At 38.4% G+C, this 19,026-nt stretch overlaps 5 protein-coding genes across 6 annotated transcripts; 3 read left to right on the top strand and 2 right to left on the bottom strand.

The window, feature by feature from the left end:
- The first annotated feature begins 382 nt into the window (after nucleotides 1-382).
- LOC130504841 (cyclin-D5-1-like) lies at nucleotides 383-2,221 on the top strand. 2 transcript variants are annotated; one of them, XM_056999437.1, is made up of 5 exons: nucleotides 383-971; nucleotides 1,072-1,158; nucleotides 1,246-1,555; nucleotides 1,647-1,795; nucleotides 1,890-2,221. In XM_056999437.1, the coding sequence occupies exons 1-5, from the start codon at nucleotides 684-686 to the stop codon at nucleotides 2,070-2,072; spliced, it is 1,017 nt and encodes a 338-aa protein (XP_056855417.1). In that variant the 5' UTR covers nucleotides 383-683; the 3' UTR covers nucleotides 2,073-2,221. The 2 variants fall into 2 exon arrangements, with proteins under 2 accessions (XP_056855417.1, XP_056855416.1); XM_056999436.1 differs by having other exon boundaries at nucleotides 384-971; nucleotides 1,240-1,555.
- A 2,887-nt stretch (nucleotides 2,222-5,108) lies between these two features.
- On the bottom strand, nucleotides 5,109-9,264 carry LOC108855086 (calcium-transporting ATPase 2, plasma membrane-type). Its single transcript, XM_018628795.2, has 7 exons — nucleotides 8,852-9,264; nucleotides 8,724-8,778; nucleotides 6,526-8,480; nucleotides 6,287-6,445; nucleotides 6,036-6,207; nucleotides 5,667-5,965; nucleotides 5,109-5,574 (listed from the first exon to the last, which is right to left on the bottom strand). The coding sequence occupies exons 1-7, from the start codon at nucleotides 9,023-9,025 to the stop codon at nucleotides 5,335-5,337; spliced, it is 3,054 nt and encodes a 1,017-aa protein (XP_018484297.1). The 5' UTR covers nucleotides 9,026-9,264; the 3' UTR covers nucleotides 5,109-5,334.
- A 4,237-nt stretch (nucleotides 9,265-13,501) lies between these two features.
- Nucleotides 13,502-15,553, top strand: LOC130504845 (protein SHORT-ROOT-like). The gene has a single exon (XM_056999440.1). It carries the CDS (start codon nucleotides 13,695-13,697, stop codon nucleotides 15,285-15,287), a length of 1,593 nt encoding a protein of 530 aa, XP_056855420.1. The 5' UTR covers nucleotides 13,502-13,694; the 3' UTR covers nucleotides 15,288-15,553.
- Nucleotides 15,554-17,594: 2,041 nt separating this feature from the next.
- Nucleotides 17,595-18,333, top strand: LOC130504843 (uncharacterized). The gene has a single exon (XM_056999439.1). It carries the CDS (start codon nucleotides 17,657-17,659, stop codon nucleotides 18,161-18,163), a length of 507 nt encoding a protein of 168 aa, XP_056855419.1. The 5' UTR covers nucleotides 17,595-17,656; the 3' UTR covers nucleotides 18,164-18,333.
- Nucleotides 18,154-18,960, bottom strand: LOC130504842 (probable amino-acid acetyltransferase NAGS2, chloroplastic; the record flags this gene model as incomplete). Its single annotated transcript, XM_056999438.1, is given in 4 exon segments — nucleotides 18,154-18,457; nucleotides 18,517-18,676; nucleotides 18,750-18,861; nucleotides 18,936-18,960. Coding segments are annotated over 4 exon segments (506 nt in total), but the record flags the coding sequence as incomplete, so codon positions are not given.
- Between the last annotated feature and the right edge of the window lie 66 nt (nucleotides 18,961-19,026).

The following is a 19,026-nucleotide window of genomic DNA, read 5'->3' as shown; positions in this document are numbered from 1 at the left end:
ATATTCTTAAAGACCCGTAAATTCAATAAAATCAATTTTATTTGATCCGGATAACATATGTTAGTTGAATCATATTTTTTTTAAAAAAGATTAGTGGAAAACACACATATTTAAGAAAATAAAGAACAATACTAGTATTACATAAGAAAAAAGTAATGCTATTAAAAAAAGAAAACCATAATTGACTATAGCATCAAAAAGTCTTCAAAGACAAGTAATCCTTCTGGAAATTAAAAAAAAAAACGAGTAATCATTCCCTTAACATATGTGTTAAGGTGATTATTCATCTCCCTCAAAAAACGTTTAATGAAGGAAAATAATACGCTTAATTTATAAAGAATAATTTTAAATGTAACCGCTAAATAACGCCCCCTCTCTCTCCCCCACTTATTTTTGGCGGCACCAGACGCGGGAGACTCTCTCTCTCTTCCCCCACTCTCCTCTCTCTTTCTCTCTCTTGTTTTTTTTTCTCGCTTAAATTTTCTTTAAAAACATTTCCGAAATCGAATACGATGATTTAGCTTAGCTTCCTCTCCCCCCTCTGCTATATTCACTGCGATAACAAAGTCAATCAAAACCCATCTCTCAAAGTTTCCATCTTTATATATAAATTATATTATTATTTATGCGTACGGACACACAGTTTCTATCTCCTCTGCCGCCGTCTTAATCGCCGCCGTGAAATGGGTGAGCCAAGAGACAGTCTCGCTCTCTCTAATCTCCTTCTCTGCCACGAATCCGAGTCTTGTCTGAACGAACAACAAGACGACGATGAGACCAAGATTGAGAGATCTGATGAGCAGCAGCAGAAACCTCACTGTCTCCCTCTCTCTGCAACGATCGGTGACGACGATGAAGATTACGTGGCGGAGCTAGTTCGCAAAGAGAATCTCCGATTCGATGACAACAGCAAACCCACGAAAACGACGTCGTCTCTAGACAGATTGATTGCAATCGATTGGATTCTCACTGTCCGTAACACAATCAAACACACACTCTCATAAAGACATAACCTTTCTCTACGTTTCCGATAAATTACTAACACTCGATTTGATTTGATTTTTTATTCAGACAAGAACTAGATTCGGGTTCCAGCATCAGACAGCATACATTGCAATCTCGTACTTGGATCTGTTTCTTCACAAGAGATTCATCGGTGTAAGTTTGATTCATTCCGATTAGATTCGATCCTTATGTCTTAATCCGACAGAAGCTAAAAACTTTGTTTTTTTCTCTTAGTTGCAGAAAGACGAATCGTGGGCGATTAGATTGTTATCAGTAGCGTCTTTATCACTCGCTGCGAAGATGGAGGAACGTATCGTTCCTGGATTGTCACAGTACCCACAAGATCAAGACTTCGTTTTCAAACCCGATGTGATTCGCAAAACCGAGCTTCTGATCTTATCGACATTGGATTGGAAGATGTGTCTGATCACTCCTTTTCATTACTTGAACTACTTTACTGCTAAAATCTCTCCAACAGACCATAACCGATCTGTTTCTAAAGAGCTTGTCTTGTTAAGATCCTCTGAATCTCTTCTCGCTCTTACCAAAGGTAATTAAAAAAAATTATTATCTTTTTTTGTTATCTTTTAGATATATATTCACATTATTAAATTTCTTTCTTTTTTTGTGGATATTGTTAGAGATAAGTGTTACGGATTATCGACAGTTCGTTGTTGCTGCTGCTACTACATTGTTGGCTTCTTCTACTTCTTCATCGGATATTAGATTGACGAGAGAAGAAATGTCTAACAAGTTCGGATCAGTCTCTTGGTGGACTTCTAACGAGAATGTATCATCATAATAAACTCTCTTCCTATCTCTTATGGATTAGTGTATGATCTTAAAAAGATGGTATAATGTGGTTGGTTTGGTTGGCATTACAGGACAATGTATATTCATGTTATCAGAGAATGCTAGAGATCGAAGAGAGGAAACATATGACACCGCCGCCGGCGCTAGCGGTTCCTGGACCGGTGGTTGGTTCAGGAAGTGGTGCTAAACGTCGTCTGTCTTTTGATGATTCTGATCAACCTTCTTCTCCTGCCAAGAGAATGCGTAGGCTCTGAAGAGAGTTTTTCTATTCTTCTTGGGAGTTTTTGGTTTATAAATTATATTGAATTGGTAATTTTTGCAACATATTGCTTCGGTTTTTTTTATATTCAATCATTTGATTATAGAGAAAAAAATGGTCTGAATACAATGGTTATTTCAGCTTTTTTGAAGTAACTCATATATAGAGGTTTATATATGAAGAAGGTCTTTGATGATTCCATTTTTGGGTGAAATTGTGAATATCAAAATATTTAGGGGGTGATATGAGAGAATAAAGAAAATATGCGAGTTGAGTGTAAATAATGAAAGAAACAAAAAGGGTGACTAGTTTTAGGCCAATAGTTGAAGTGCCTGTGATTTGGTTTCATCAGTCTTTTCCTCTTATTTTTCATGTGATAGCAAATGATAAATGAAGAAATTCTTTTTAAGGTAAAAAAAAAGAATTTAATCTGATAAATTATTTCACAGAATATACAAACAATACACAAGTACTGTAATCTGTTTATTTAATAAATCTATTTTTTACTTGTCTTTCATGAAAATACTACTAATTAAATAAAAACAAAGAAATCCAGTACCATTTTTTATTAAATGAAAAACAGCCTATCACAATATTCTTTAAATCTATTTATTGCTATTTTCCAAATACTCATTTTTAGCATTTTAGAGACCAACTACTTTCAAGGACTAGAAAAGTGAAAAAGCTCTCGTCTTTACCATTGACGCTTCGTTTACGGTGGCCGGTGGTTCTTACCTCCGCCGGTCACCCTTCTGTTTGATTATCTGTAATTTTGATCTCTGCTACTCCTCTCTGTCTTTTATCTCTGTGACATGGTCTCTTTGTTGGTGTCTCTGGAGCTTTCTCTTGTGGGAAATAGATCTGTGTTTTGGTTGTTCTTCTACACAGCTGGAGCACTGACGAGACTATTGCCCATGACGTGAAGGCAGAGGGCTCGAGACTGGAGGTGGTTAGTGTGGTTTTAACCGGATCTGGGTCAGATCTGACGGATCCGTGACAAGGTTGCGGTTGAGGCTTCACCGGTGGTGAAGAGGTTCTCCTCCCTTATCATATCTCGATTCCGTTTTTCCGTGACCTCTCTGTTCTTCGATCTGTGGAGACTTTCGTTTTAGGTGGTTTAGAACAACTGTTTTCCATTGTTGTCTGGAAGTTTTATGCTATGCTCTACTATCCTTGAAGTCCAGAGTGAATTGATGACTCTCTTTAGCTGTTTGGTCTCTATACTTGCAATTTATCGGGTTCTTGATGTGATAGTGAATGCGTTCTGTCTATTGCTGCCGGGTTCTTTATGTTTTCGGTGGGCTTGGATGGGATTGACTTCGGTTAACTCTAGATCTTTTGAGATTAGAGTGTTGGTTGTAGGACTGTTATCGAGGCGTAGCTTGACGCATGAAGTGTGTCGCCGCCGTAACCAAAAGAGGACGGGAACTATGAGTGGTTCCTTCTTGTCGGGTTAGAAAGTCTGGATCTTTGAGGGAGAGATGTGCTCTCAGTGTTCGAAGAAGTTGATGTTATCGTTCGGTGGGCCGTGGGCGACAACGATAAGTCTCATTCAGAAGCATCTCGAGGTATCAAAAGCTTGCAAGTTTAGTGTGCTAACATCATGGTGGAGTTTTTCAATTTATCTTTGGTTTAACTTCTTTGATGTTCTCAAAAGTTGCCCCTGTGTGGGTTCAAGTTGCCTTTTCTATAGGCTTGTGTTTCTGGGGATTTCTTGTTTTTCTGTCAGCTTATGTAGTAAACTTTGTATTCTTCCTTTGAATGAAATTAACAATGGGAAAAAAAAAAAAGAGACCAACTACTTGTAGTGGAGGCACTTTGGATCAATAATGGTTGGGATCAATTTACACGGAATATATAAAATCTTTTATACTGAAAATTGCATGTGATGTTTTCAAGTTTTTGTACTCTAATAGTCTCTACTCTACGCGCAAGTCAAAAGGATATATGGTACATATAAGATCGTGTAAAAAGAAAACAATTAATGTTAAATTTTCTTAGATTGATTGCAGTCTGAAAAAAAAAAAGACCAAAGACAAAAGAATCCAACGACTTTGTCGAAGTGAGAAACAACCGTCTCATACAAGTAGAGATCCAAAGCATGGTTCTCGACTAATTAAAGCTTTGATTCCAACATGATTATAAACTAATTGAAAACATTTATAGTACTTGTTAATAAATAAAATAAAAAGAAAATCAAAGTTATGAAGCAGAAAGTACTGACAGTATGTAGAAAATATGTGTTTGGTTTAAGGCCATGCTCTAAGAGATGTGCAACAAGAAATCAAGAAGCTTAAAGAGTAGAGCTTCTTTTCACCAAGAACTAGTAAATGCTTCTGAGATTTTTTTTTGTTCCTCTCATTCATTGAATGAATATATGTAGGTCCCTATTGCTATTTCTTCTTCACCTTCTTATTATCATTGGGCTAACCATTTTTTCTGTTAGGACGTGTGAGATTCACGGGTACCATACCACAATTGAGTTACAACTCTCACGTTGGTTGGAGTTGGATGAACTACAGGACTAGTAAGATTTAAGATCACAAACTAGTTGATAGTTTAGTAAAAATTTGATTTCCAGTCTAGATTTTAGTCGTTTATTTAATGAACATTTTTTGAAAATTATTGAGTGTATAGTGTTTTACCGGTATGGTATGTCACATTGTTTGTCACCTACAGTCTACAGAACTACTTAAGGGAAAGGACTATAGAATTACTATTTTTACTTCATTTATATAAAAGACTGATAAAATTGAATGAAAATGATAATTTTTCAAAAAGAACAGTATCTCTTATTTATTACAAATTCTGATATTGACAGCCTTATAAATTGCTATATGGGAATCAGTTTTGAACGATGAGATAATGTCAGGAGAACGAGGCTCCACAAAAAGCCACACAATGACTTCATAGACAGATTTTCTTAGTACAAATTACAGTCTGGCTAGCTAACAAATCTTGTACCTGAAAATTCAGTTATTTTAAACATTTTGTTTTCCTTCAGTGTCCTTTTCTTTGCATTCAAATTAGATTTCAAAAAGAAACAAAGATAGTCATTTCAAAGAAACAGTGTGTTTTACAAAAATAGAGAATACATAAATCAGTTGCTTGTCCTTAATAATGAAAAAAAAGAGTTATTGCAAAAGGCAAAAACTTAGTAAAAAGACTTTCTATTCTAAAATTTGAAAGACAGTGTTCTAACAGATGAGAATAGCTCTCTTTAAAGAGCGGTTTTTGCGCTAAATTTGATGGATGGATCAGACAGGAATCATCTTCAGTCCTGCAGCTATTGGCATACCCAAGAAACCTATGATGATACTGAAGATCCATTGGACTATTGTGAGTGGTGTGGTGCTTGCAAATGTTCCCAAGAACTCAATGATTATGATCTGAAAGAAGACTGTTGCACCGATCACAACCACAAAGACATAGTTGTCTAGTATTCCCTTGAAAACATCAATCTCTTCCATCTCTCGCGAGCTTATCTCATTAAACACCTGGACATTTCAGACCAAAGTCATGTCAAGATTCATTCAATCAACAATGTATCTTTCTTTCTAGCTCTCAAGAGGATTGTTTTTTGTTTTACCTGACAGAAGACGAAACAGTTGAAGATAAGAGTGTTTAACATGAGAGTTGAGTCAGGACCATCAAGACCAAACACAGACTTCCCTTTGGCTTGGAGAAACCAAATGACAATGAACTGATACACAGACTGTCCTAGAATGTTCCTCCACATGGCATTGGTGATGAAGTTTCCTCTCCTTCCAACGGGCAAGCGTTTCATCAGCTCGTTGTTTGGTGGCTCTGTAGCTAAAGCAAGAGCTCCAAGTGTGTCCATGATCATGTTCACCCATAGCAACTGAACAGCAGTCAAAGGAGCACTTCCTGAAGATTGTCATCAAGAGGTGATTAGCAAGTATAGATTCAGAAAATCATAATCATGTTCTTTACTCACCGGTTAAGCAAGCTGAAGAGAAGTTAACAATCAGAGCAACAACATTAACAGTCAGCTGAAACTGAACGAACTTCTGAATGTTAATGTAAACAGAACGTCCCCATTTAGCAACTGTGACGATTGTGCTGAAGTTATCGTCCAGAATAATGACATCAGCACTCTCTTTAGCCACCTGAAAGGTTATTAAAGATCATAAACTTTAGATTCCTTTAGCTCAAAAGTGACAAACAGAACAAGTCTTATATACTCACTTCAGTTCCAGCAATTCCCATAGCTAATCCAATATCAGCTTCATGAAGTGCAGGTGCATCGTTTGTTCCATCTCCAGTCACAGCAACAACTTCATCAAACGTTGTCCTTAACTGCTTCACTAGTGTATGTTTATCCATTGGTGAAGAACGAGCCATCACCTGTATAAGAAGATAAAACGTTTTTGTAATAAATGTTTCAAACATGATCTTTGAGATACAAGAAACAGCAAAATACATACCTGAATCTTTGGGATCAGTTCAAGTAACTCTTCTTGACTCTTCTCTCTGAACACTGGACCTTCAATCGCTACACCATCATCCGTCAAGATCCCACACTCCCTTGCAATTGCTTTAGCCGTGTTAATGTTATCTCCAGTAACCATTCTCACAGTGATTCCAGCACGGCGACAAAGTTCAACAGACTCCTTGACACCAGGACGAACAGGATCTTTGATCCCAACGATCCCTACACAGGTAAACCCCGAAGCAGGGATGGCTTCATCCGGCGAAAACCCGTTTTCAAGATCCATATAAGCAAGGCAGAGAGTGCGGAGAGCTTCATTAGCAAACTCTTCGATAGTAACGTTAAGATACTTGATAGACTCTTCATCAAGCGGCACAACGTCTCCGCTAGAGTTCACTACTTTGTCACAAGCAGCAAGAACTATCTCTGAAGCTCCTTTGGTGTGAGCACGGAGGAGACTTCCTCCCTCCCCGGGAAGTTCGATCACAACTCCCATTCTCTTCTTGGTGGAGTTGAACGGCTCAACTTTGATTACCTTGTAAGACTTCCTCTCTTCTTGGAAGTTACCGCCGAGAGACAGTCCAAGCTCCAAGATAGCTGTCTCCGTCGGCGTCCCCAAGATCTCTGTCTTGCCGTGTTTGTTCACAACGACTTCTCCTCCGGTGTTGTTGAAAATGGACTGAATCAGGAGCTTCACAGCGGACTCAGGGATCTCTGCCTGCAATGTAGACCCTTTGTTTGCAACGTCTTGCACTTTCATGCAAATGCATGACTTCACAACGGTCATGTGATTGGTCGTGAGCGTACCGGTCTTGTCGCTGCAAATGGTTGTTGCAGATCCCATAGTCTCACAGGCAGCTAAATGCCTGACGAGAGCTTTATCATTCATCATCTTCTTCATAGCAAAGGCGAGACTCAGCGTCACAGCCAAAGGCAACCCTTCAGGAACAGCAACCACAACGATCGTCACAGCGATGGCAAAGTACTCGAGAAGCTCCAAAGCCTCATCACCAGACCATATCCAGTGAGTTCCAGTCGACAGCTTCCTCATGAACATCCCTTGAACCAAAACAGCGAAAGTCACCACAGCGAAGAAGAGACCAATCTTGCCTATGATGGTAGCTACTCCGTTGAGCTTCACCTGGAGAGGAGTCTCGTCGTCTCCTCCTTCGGTCAGAGTCGCCATCAGCTTCCCCCACTGAGTCCTCATCCCAACCGTTGTGATCAGCATCTTGCAAGACCCGTCTTGCACTTTGGTTCCTGATAACAAAAAAGGGTTCTGTGCATTCACCATCACAGGCTCGCTCTCACCAGTCAAGCTAGACTCATCTATCACAACAGAGAATCCAGACAGGAAGAGACCATCAGCTGGAACTTGATCACCGATGGCTAAATGAACAATGTCACCAGGAAGCAAGTCATAGATAGATAACTTCTGTCTGAAACCATTCCTAGTCACCTGAACAGTGATCTTCTTCTTCTCCTTGTCCAAGTCCCTAAACTGCAAACTCTGACGGTAATCACTAGTAGCAGTCACAAAGACAACGAGGAGAATACTCGCCACAATGCCGAGACCATCGTGGGACCCTTTAGGCCATCCTTCGGTAGCTATCCCAACGATCAAAGACACGAAGGCGCAGACGCCGAGGATCATAAGCGTCATGTCTTGGAGAGCTTCCCAGACGAACACCCAGAAGCTTTTGAGCTCGCTCTCCGCGAACTTGTTGATACCGAAGAGGTCTTGCCTCTGGGAGAGCTTGTCAGCGTCTGTTGTCGAGAGTCCTTCGGTGGGAGATGCCTTGAGCTTCCCTGCGAGCCCATCGACTCCTCCGTGGAACTTCAGTTTCTTGACGTCGTGGCTTTCGACTATTGAGCCTAGCTCGTCTGCGCAGATGTCAAAGCCTGCGGCTTTCACTTCTTCAGGGACTGTGTAGTCACTTGGAGCCACACCTACAACAAAGCCATCGGAATGGATTCAGACACAAACTTTGATATAAATTAGCATAAAGATTTAAACTTTGATATAAATTAGCATAAAAATACAAACTTTGATATAAATTAGCATAAAGATTTAAACTTTGATATAAATTAGCATAAAGACATAAACTTTAATATAAATTGGCATAAAACACACAAACTTTGATATAAGTTAGCATAAAGATGTAAACTTTGAACATGTAATAAGAAGCTCACCAGAGATGAATTGAAAGGCAGCTTTGGAGACGAGAACTGCGATTCTTAGTTTCTCCTATAAATAGAAAGTTTTTTAAGATCCTTGATCTGAAAAAGGAAAGAAACTAAGGAGGGGGAAGGGAACGAACCTGGTTAGTGCGGCGCATCGCGGCGGCTTCGTAACGTTTGGAGAGATTAGCGGTGAAACGAAAACGGCGTTTGGGATTCTTGACGACGCCGCAGAGATTGCGCCATTTCTCGAGAGCTTCCTCGGAGGAATGCTTCGCCTTCACATCGAAGTTTTGGTTCAGGTAACTCTCCATCTTCCTTTCTCTCTACGATCTTCTTCTTCTTCTTTGTTCCTCCAGGTTGCTCTGTTTTGAAGGCTCTGTTTTCAAAAGGGAATCAATGTTTCTGCTTATTTCGTGGGAGAGACGAAGAGAGAAAACACACACACAGTTTTTAATTTTGTGGGTGAGGAAGAAAAGTCGGAAGCTTTTTTAAATGGGAGAAAGGGAAAGTTATGAGCTTTTTATGTGCCCCATTGATTGACCGAGTCATCGAGTGCAATATATCATTTTAGGGGAGAGGAGAAGCTGAGTTGACTCGTTTTAATTCGTGTCTCCAACCAAAAGTTAGGTGTGGTGTGTGTGACATTTAATTCAAAAACATTCGATTATTAAAAATAATAACATGCACTAACTAGTACGCATTAATAACGAATCGTTAAATAAATGCTTGAAACATTCATGCAGGGCATGATGTAGTACACGATCTATACATGTTTATTTTAGGACATGTTGTTAGATTATTATTGATTTTTTTTTCTTAAATTCCAAAATTTTGTGAATGAAGCTTGAAATTATTTTCATCGACTTTCCTTCCTTTTTGATGTTTGTGGAATTTATGCAAAAAATATTAAATTTTTAGATGGTTAGAATTCCAATAGTTTAATTACGAAATTAGATGATTAACAAGATTATATATTTACATGTCATACTCCTATTACTATCGCTTTTTGTAGCTTCTTGTTTGGCTGCTAACTTTGATTTTGACCAGGTGCATGACAATGTGGGACAAAAGTGGTGGGCGAATTTGACAGTAATGAGAAGTTAGGGGCGTTTATATAAGGAATGATAAATTGGAGGATCGTTGACCAAGACTATTGGGAAAACACGCCACTTCGGACACGCCACGTTTCGACCGATTTCATTGGTTCTTTCTGGACCAAAAATATTCAAGTGGTCCAGTTGAAATAAAAAAATATGTGTGATTCCTTCTCAAATTCGATTATGGATTTTTTCTTTTGCTCTTACGGTCAGCGGATATAGGCTATTTATCGGCCCATAAAGGGGCCTTCCAAATGAAGACCTTTGAGATATAAAATGGGCTTTCTTACTGAATAATTGACGAATTCTCCTCTTCAACATCGAGAACAGGGCTTCTCTTGAGAAAATGATATGTCACTATATGGCAGAGGCTTTTGAACTTGACGGTGTTTTTAATGGTTATTTATTGGGCTTTAAGACCCCCTTACATTTTATGGGCTGTAGTACATATTTGCTTCTGTACATCATATTTTTACCAGCTAACGATCTATTAATTTTTGTAAATACATTACATGTAATTTTACACCAAACATCAAGCTCAATAATTTTGGTCTGTTGAACACAAAATCGTACTATCTAAAATCAGCTTTATCTGCTGTCACATTTTAGTGGGAACAGTCATGTCAAAATTATTATTTTGAGCTAGGTTGATTGAGTTGATCTTAATAATGTATGATCGTTTCTACATCATTTGTTCTTCTATTGCTCCAGTATGGATTTTCTTTAGGGTACGAATTTTTTTACCTAGAAATCATTTTTCACTTTTATGTGATTGATGGGAGACCTACAGGTTTCTTTTGTCTATGGCTAATTGGAAGATAATCAAATAGTTAAACAAATATTCGTCTCATTGTACCCAATATGCGTGGATTCAAAGTCATCATATCCCCCAACTAAAAGAAGAAAATTTAACGGGTTTCGGGAATACGGAGCTAAACTATCCTTTTTTTTTTGGAGCTAAACTATCCTAAAAGGCATATATATGTGCATTAACAATATGGTAATATGTTTATGTCCAAATGCATATGTTAATGCACTTTCTAATACATATGCCATGTTGGTTGTGTCATGCATAAACTCACAGCAATGCAGATACCCTGGCGCATAACGAAATTATTATATATAGACTATTTATATGAATAAACTGAATCTTCAGAGAAAATGAAGATGGGACCTTTTCTAGAATGCAAGAACAAATTTCGAGAAATGATATAGGAAACTGAATTGCAAAACTCTATAGGTTGCGAAGAAAGGGACAAAGATGCAGAGCGTGGGGTTCCTCCTAATAATTGTAGAAGAAATTCAAGAGAACATGATCTACGATAGATAGTGATGACTCGTGATAGGTATATCTACGACATTGTGTGTAGCCTAGGCAATCATCTATTTTTGTACATTTATAGTATATTTGATCGCTTTATTCATAAATTGGTCTAGAATTTTAACAAGACGACATGGCATATGTATCTGAAATTCTGAATTAGTCAGAAGATTTGACACATTAGAAAATATGGGAGAGTTTTGACCCCGAGAAAAACAAAATAGATGGGTGAATATCTTTTGTTCTCATAAAATTTATGAGCGAGTTATATAATTCTACTAGCTTTATTTGATAATGTACGGGAAAATATTTGCATTTCGCGAGCATGCAGTTTTTAGTAACTCATCACTTATATATGTGGTTTCATTAACCACATATATCATGATATCATGATTATTTTTTTTATGATTCCTTCAGTTTGTAGTGGTGTGTGTCAAACAGATGTTTCAAATTTAATATCGAACATTCGGATTCTAAACGAAAATTTAACAAGTGGCATGTGTTTCGGGTCGATAAGAATGATTTGCATCGAGACAAACGAGAAAACCATGATGAGCCTATGCATTAAGTGCCGTTGGTTAATTAGAGGTTCGCAATGTGCATAAACCAATAGACATATGTATAAAACTGAACAAATACACATATCTAAAGGGTGTAAAGAATAGTAAATCCTCAGGTGGGATATTCAAAGAGAGGACATTGAAACGTATATATAGACTATACAAAAATGGTAGTATGACTTAGTGGAGAGTGTTTTTAATTAGAGCATGCTCTAGATTCCTGAGATAATAATTACACATTGTTGTTTATATAAGGGAATGGAATATGACACAGATTTTTATTTACGGCTTAATATGAAAAAACAAGATAAAAATATGAAGAAGAAGAGAAAAGGGGAAATGGTGGCAGAGAATGGAGAGAGGTTAGGAGGCAAAGCAAATGGGGAGCTTTGATGATGTTGATGCACGCCGTCAGCTTTTCTTCACGCCTGCTCCCACTCACTCACACCTATAAACATTCTCTCTCTCTTTCCTCTCCTCTCTGTTTTATAAATTATTATTACACGTCTCTATGTAAATGCTATAACATGTGTGTATATAGTATGTATATACCAATAAATCTTATAGGTATTACGGTATATACCAAGAAATCTTACACTGTAATACTTTCTTATACAAAATGTTTCCCTCAAATAATATTCAAATGGTGGTTATTTACTTAGTTATAGTGTTTTCTGGTCTTTTGAAAACTGTTATACTTGATGTAAATTCGTTCCGTGGATTGATGTCAAGAACTCAGACTACAATAGTACTTTTTTACTACAATATTACCATGTACTATACTAGCGAGTATGTAGATATAACATAACAAAAGAGTAATAAAATATTGATATCTTATTACATATTGTTGATTGTTATCACTACTTAGTCGCGGATTGTCTAATTTTTTTTTAGAAAAAAAATTTGGGTTGATTGGTTGGATTTGATATTATAAGTATGAGTCAATGAGACTTTTATTTTCAACCTTTTCTGGTCTGCTGATTTAAAATGTACGAAGAGTATTCTTATTTTTATTTTACACCACTTAGGATGGTACTTGAACAACTTTGGTTTCACGTATTTGGCCTATTTATAATCAAACAGCGTAATATATACGGCTTTTTGGGAAAACTGCATAACATGCATGTCGTTTTCATTTTTCTAGGTGTCCAAAATAACATATTCATATATATGCGTTATGAACGATCCACGCAATTACAATATTGGATGAGAGACAGACATAAGGATGTACTAAAATGTAGAAGAAGAAATAGAAGGGAAGGTTACTTGGGTGGATCGATGTGAAAAGGAAAAAGCAAAACCCACTAAGCCATTACATGATATCGACCTTCTTATCTTTTTCTTCTTTATTTTGTAACTTTTTTAAATCACATTTTCTTTCGTCGGTACCTTTTATAACTTAATGAAACCTCCAAACTATCTAACTAATCCATTCCCATGAAAATAAAGGATTTATATAAGCTATGTGACAAGATTGGGGAAGTGGTAAATCTCCACTAAAAATAACTACACATTTTTGTAAAAAAATACAAAACCAGTAGGATCATTATGTCAAGAATCGAGAATGTTAATAAAAAGAAAAACATTCTTGATTAGACAAAAAGAGAGAACGAATATTGTTTTAAAATAACCAGTCTCTCCTCTCTCTAATTATGTTTTCACTAAACCCAATTAGGTTCAAACATTCTATTAAGTCCAAAGAATAAACATGGGACAACAATTCGATACAGAAATATCATCTTTTCATGCTCCATTCTATCTTTAAATTACTAATTATAAAACTCATAAAACCACCAAACCCATTCTCTACAACTCATCTTCTTCAAAGATTCACCCACTCCCACTGAGAAAAAAAGTAAAAAAAATATATATACGTGCACCAAACAACACATGATGCTGATGCAATATACACAGCAAAGTATTAAATCTTAGATATTGTGGGTCTCCCATCTCTCGTCTCTGTCCTCTATTCATTTTCTTATTCCATATTAAAGAAAAAAAGATGGATACTCTCTTTAGACTAGTCAGTCTCCAACAACAACAACAATCCGATAGTATCATTACAAATCAGTCTTCGTTAAGCAGAACCTCTACCACCACTACTGGCTCTCCACAAACTGCTTATCACTACAATCACAACAACTTCCCAACAAACGACGTCGTCGAAGAATGCTTCAACTTTTTCATGGATGAAGAAGACCTTTCCTCTTCTTCCTCTCATCACAACCATCACCATCCTACTAGCAGCTATTACTCTCCTTTCACTACTCCCACCCAATACCATCCCGCCGCATCATCAACCCCTCCTTCCACCGCAGCCGCAGCCTTGGCCTCGCCGTACTCTTCCTCCGGCCACCACAATGACCCTTCCGCTTTCTCCATCCCTCAGACTCCTCCTTCTTTCGACTTTTCATCCAATGCCAAGTGGGCTGACTCCATCCTCCTCGAATCCGCACGTGCCTTCTCCGACAAAGACACCACACGTGCGCAGCAAATCCTATGGACGCTCAACGAGCTCTCTTCTCCCTACGGAGACACCGAGCAGAAACTGGCTTATTACTTCCTCCAAGCTCTCTTCAACCGCATGACCGGCTCAGGCGAACGCTGCTACCGAACCATGGTAACCGCAGCAGCCACAGAGAAAGCTTGCTCCTTCGAGTCAACGCGAAAGACCGTGCTCAAGTTCCAAGAAGTTAGCCCGTGGGCCACGTTTGGACACGTGGCGGCCAACGGAGCTATCTTGGAAGCAGTTGACGGAGAAGCAAAGATCCACATCGTTGACATAAGCTCAACGTTCTGCACTCAATGGCCGACTCTTCTAGAAGCTTTAGCCACGAGATCAGACGACACGCCACACCTAAGACTAACCACTGTCGTAGTCGCTAATAAACACGTCAACGACCAAACCGCAACGCATCGTATGATGAAAGAGATAGGAAACCGCATGGAGAAGTTCGCTAGGCTCATGGGAGTCCCTTTTAAATTCAACATTATTCATCACGTGGGAGATTTATCCGAGTTTGATCTCAACGAGCTCGATCTTAAAGCGGACGAGGTCTTGGCAGTGAACTGCGTAAGCGCCATGCATGGGATCACGCCACGTGGAAACCCTAGAGACGCTGTGATATCTAACTTCCGAAGGTTAAGGCCTAGGATTGTGACCATAGTGGAAGAAGAAGCTGATCTAGTGGGCGAGGAAGAAGGGTTCGATGATGAGTTTTTGAGATCTTTTGGAGAATGTTTACGTTGGTTTAGGGTTTGTTTTGAGTCGTTGGAAGAGAGTTTCACGAGGACGAGCAACGAGAGGTTGATGCTAGAGCGTGTGGCGGGACGTGCTATCGTCGACTTGGTGGCTTGTGAGCATTCGGATTCGACGGAGAGGAGAGAGACGGCGAGGAAGTGGTCGAGGAGGATGAGGAACGGAGGGTTTGGAGCCGTGGGGTATAGTGATGAGGTTGCTGATGACGTCAGAGCTTTGTTGAGGAGATATAAAGAAGGTGTGTGGTCGATGGTACAGTGCTCGGATGCCACGGGAATATTCCTTTGCTGGAGGGATCAGCCGGTGGTTTGGGCCAGTGCGTGGCGGCCAGCGTAATAGGGTTGGTCGAGATGGTTTCACACTTGTGGTTTAATATGGGTTTTGGGATTGAGAGTTACTATATGATGATAATGCGTTCATAATTTGAAATTTGCTTTTGAATAGGACTGATTAAATCATAATATTGAGGAGGAGATTTGTCAAGGTTCATAAATTCGTGATATTTATTTTGTTTTTAATATTTTCTTTTAAATGTTGTGATTAGTTTGATTCATGCGAAAGAATATGGTTTATTTTCCTTTATAATGAAAGTCTTTTTCATATACAGGAAGTTCTTAAGTACTACTATATCGTGTGATTTTATTTTTAATTAAACTAAGTGACCATTTGATATGAGTTAGTTACTGTTACATTGAATGATCAATTAACTGGAATTGATAGTGGATAAAAATATAAAAAGACTAAAAGGTCTTCAGATTCAACTAGAGGTTTTACAAGTTGTGGTACGTAGTTATATATTCCATGTTTCTATCACGTAAAGGCTTTGTCTCTAAAGAGAGGTTGTTCACTACTTCACTTCATCTGGTTCTTGTATACATATATAGAATCTCAGGACAGCTAGTTTGGTCGAGGAGGAATCTCTTCGTTGGAATCTCGAGAATGCAGCTCTATAGTGCCCTGCACTCTTCTGAAGATGGATTAACGTATTTTTTGATCATTTATAAACAAACTTAGAGCATTATAATTTCGATGGTATCTAGTTTGAAACATTAATATTTTTAACTGCTTTTACAGTTCTTCCGGTTCACATTCTGAGGCGTGGTTTGTAAACCAAAGACAAAAAAAAAATCAACGTTTCTTACACGACGGTTAATCACTTACAAAATGATAGCTTATTCACTTGTGGCTCTTGTGAAGTGTATACCATTTATTTATATTGGCTTTTTAATAATGCATCATCTTTCACCTTTAGCTTTATAAAAAGATAAAGGGACCAGTCTTTTATTTGATTCACACATATACATCTATACATATATTATGTCTTCAGTGGATTACACATGCATATACCTAAATGTTTATGGCCCCCCTTACCCTCATCATGTTTTTATTTAGAAAACAGCCCATAAAAAGCGAACAGTTGAAATAAATAGTTAATCCATTGATACCATCAGTTACATATTTAGTTTTTGAATCCGAGAAAGAAAATAAATTATGAAAAAGTAGTGGGAACTGCTTTTGAGATATGTGGCTAGTTTCACTACAACTCTCTTTCTCCCTGCATCTTTTGATGTGGCTTTTGCCTCCCCCATGTTAATATTGGTAGATCTTTTAGCTTCGCTTTTTAAGCTAATCTTTTTTTCAAAAACCTAGCTTCTTTTGGTCTGTTTTCGTGTTTATAAAGTCATGCAGAAAGCAAATCAATACAATAAAAATCTACTAGTTGGCCCATTTTTGCTTTAACTAGAATCAAAACCTTGTTAGGTCCCTTTATACCACGACTTGACCATAAGACACATCTAACTAAAAATGCCTAAATTCATAGGGAATATCTCAACTAATTCCATAATGTAAAAGGTTATAAAAATTTATACGGTCCTTTTAAACCCTTTTCATGATGAATCGAGTGTTGTTAAACGCAGAAGCCCTTATTTATGTATAGAGAAAGAAAGGAAACAACACATTTGTATTGTATAACTAAGAGAAATGAGCTTTGGAAAAATCATATAAAGAAGTAGGTTTACAAGAGCACCTTTAACGCAGGGTTCTAAACACAATATCTAACAATGGATTAAATGAAAAATACAAGAAAAAGTTGAGAGAGAATGTTGAAAAATTCTAAAACCACACAAGAACCAGTATATAAACTTTTTGGACAACTGTTATATTACTAGTGGTTTATATTTTCTATTCAGATATGTGATTTAATTTTTTTACAAAATAGTAACATTTTAATACCTTTTGTAATATCCAAACCGATGGACATGCTCTTAAGTTTTTGTGACAAAAACGATTCAAACGAAATTTTCAGTCTCATGCTTCTTGAAACCATATTCTGGTGGTATTCGTCATCACATTATCATGACTCTTGGTCTACAAAAACCTTGGTCTACAAAAACAAAAATCACATATGACTCAATGCAAAGATGCACGAACTTCTGAAGTATCTACAATATTTATTATTTTCTTCATAGATTTGCAATAGTTTTCTTATCACTTACTGTACTGATGATCTTAATAAATCGATCATATCTTCAAATGGGTTCGGTTTGGTCTGCTGCGGTCTTATTAGTGGAAGTTGTTTTTATATATGGGCTTCTTTAAATGGGCCACATACTCAGCCCATGCGATTTTAACGAACAAATGAAAATGAAATCACACGGGACGAACAGAAAACCCTAAGCGAAAAACCCCACTCACCGGCGAAGATGCGATCTCCGATCTCCGGTCTCTTCTCGAGATCCATCAGCTTCCTCCACCGCACCCCACCTCTAACCGCCGCCACTCGCCACCTATCCGCCGTCGCTTCCCCCGAAGCCAGAACGAAGAACCTCGAGCGGATCGCCGACGACTTGCTCAACCTCAACAGGATCGAGCTCTACGATTACTCGATCCTCTTCAGCCACAAACTCGGCCTCAACCGCTACGGATCCGCCGTTTCCTCCCCCGCCGGAGATCTCCCAAACGCATCCGCCTCCGCCGAGACCAAAACCGCGGAGAAAACGGCTTTCGATGTGAAGCTGGAGAAATTCGATGCGGCTTCGAAGATCAAGGTCATCAAGGAGATCAGGGCGTTCACGGAGCTAGGGTTGAAAGAAGCCAAAGATCTCGTTGAGAAAGCTCCTGTTATTGTTAAAACAGGTCTCAGTAAAGAAGAAGCTGAGAAGATCATGGAGAAGCTCAAAGCCGTTGGTGCTACTGTTGCTTTGGAATAGAAATTAAAAAAGTTTGATTGATTGCAAAATGTTTTTTTTTTTGGTTTTTAAACAATAATAATGAACGCTGTTGTTGTTGTTGTTGTTATATTGAGATGCCACTCTTATCAGGGAGTAGCTTCTTCATGTAGTACTTTGATTTTCTTGAGAGGTTGATTCTTTGCCTTCTAGTCTCTGGTATCACCTCTATTGAACATTCTTGGAACCCTCGTCTCACGAACCAGTCTGCTGTACGCGTTGTGAGTAGGAACAGCGTGTGCAGCCCGAGAGAGGAAGCTTTCTTCTCTATGTAATCTACATAAACAGACTGTGTCATTGATGTTTTTACTAGTGTTTGGTTTAGTTTAGTTTACCTAGCAGTTTATCGCCTTGGCCTTGACCGCGGCAGTCTGATGCAACTGCGATGGCTGCAACTTCTCCGCATTTGTCTTGGAAGAATGGGAACAGAGCTGCACAAGCGATGATCTGGCCTTCTCTTTCTACAACCACGAAGGACTCCAAAGCTTGGAGTAGCTGCACATCAAATTATCAACTCTTTAATACAACGAGATGTGGGGGGGAGATAGGTAAGGCTTTTAAGACAGACCTCCTCATCGGTTCTGCGGACCAAGATCCCAGCTTCCTCCAAAGGTTTGATGATATGTCTGATTCCTGCAAGATCATCCACTTTGGCATCTCGTGTTCCTTCGTATACATCACTGTGGTGCGGCAATAATACAGCATTGTAAGAGGAATAAACCGGGGCTCAAGACCAAGATAATAAAAAGTATACCTAGCAACCATAGTCCCCATTCCATCTCGTTTGAAAAGCTCCAACAATAGAACTCCAGTTATAGTACCATCTAACAAGTGCACTCTTTTGA

This window comes from Raphanus sativus, unplaced genomic scaffold, assembly GCF_000801105.2.
Source record: "Raphanus sativus cultivar WK10039 unplaced genomic scaffold, ASM80110v3 Scaffold1819, whole genome shotgun sequence".
Lineage (NCBI taxonomy): Eukaryota > Viridiplantae > Streptophyta > Magnoliopsida > Brassicales > Brassicaceae > Raphanus > Raphanus sativus.
Note: the sequence above shows the minus strand (reverse complement) of the source record. Positions and strands in the feature narration are given on the sequence as shown.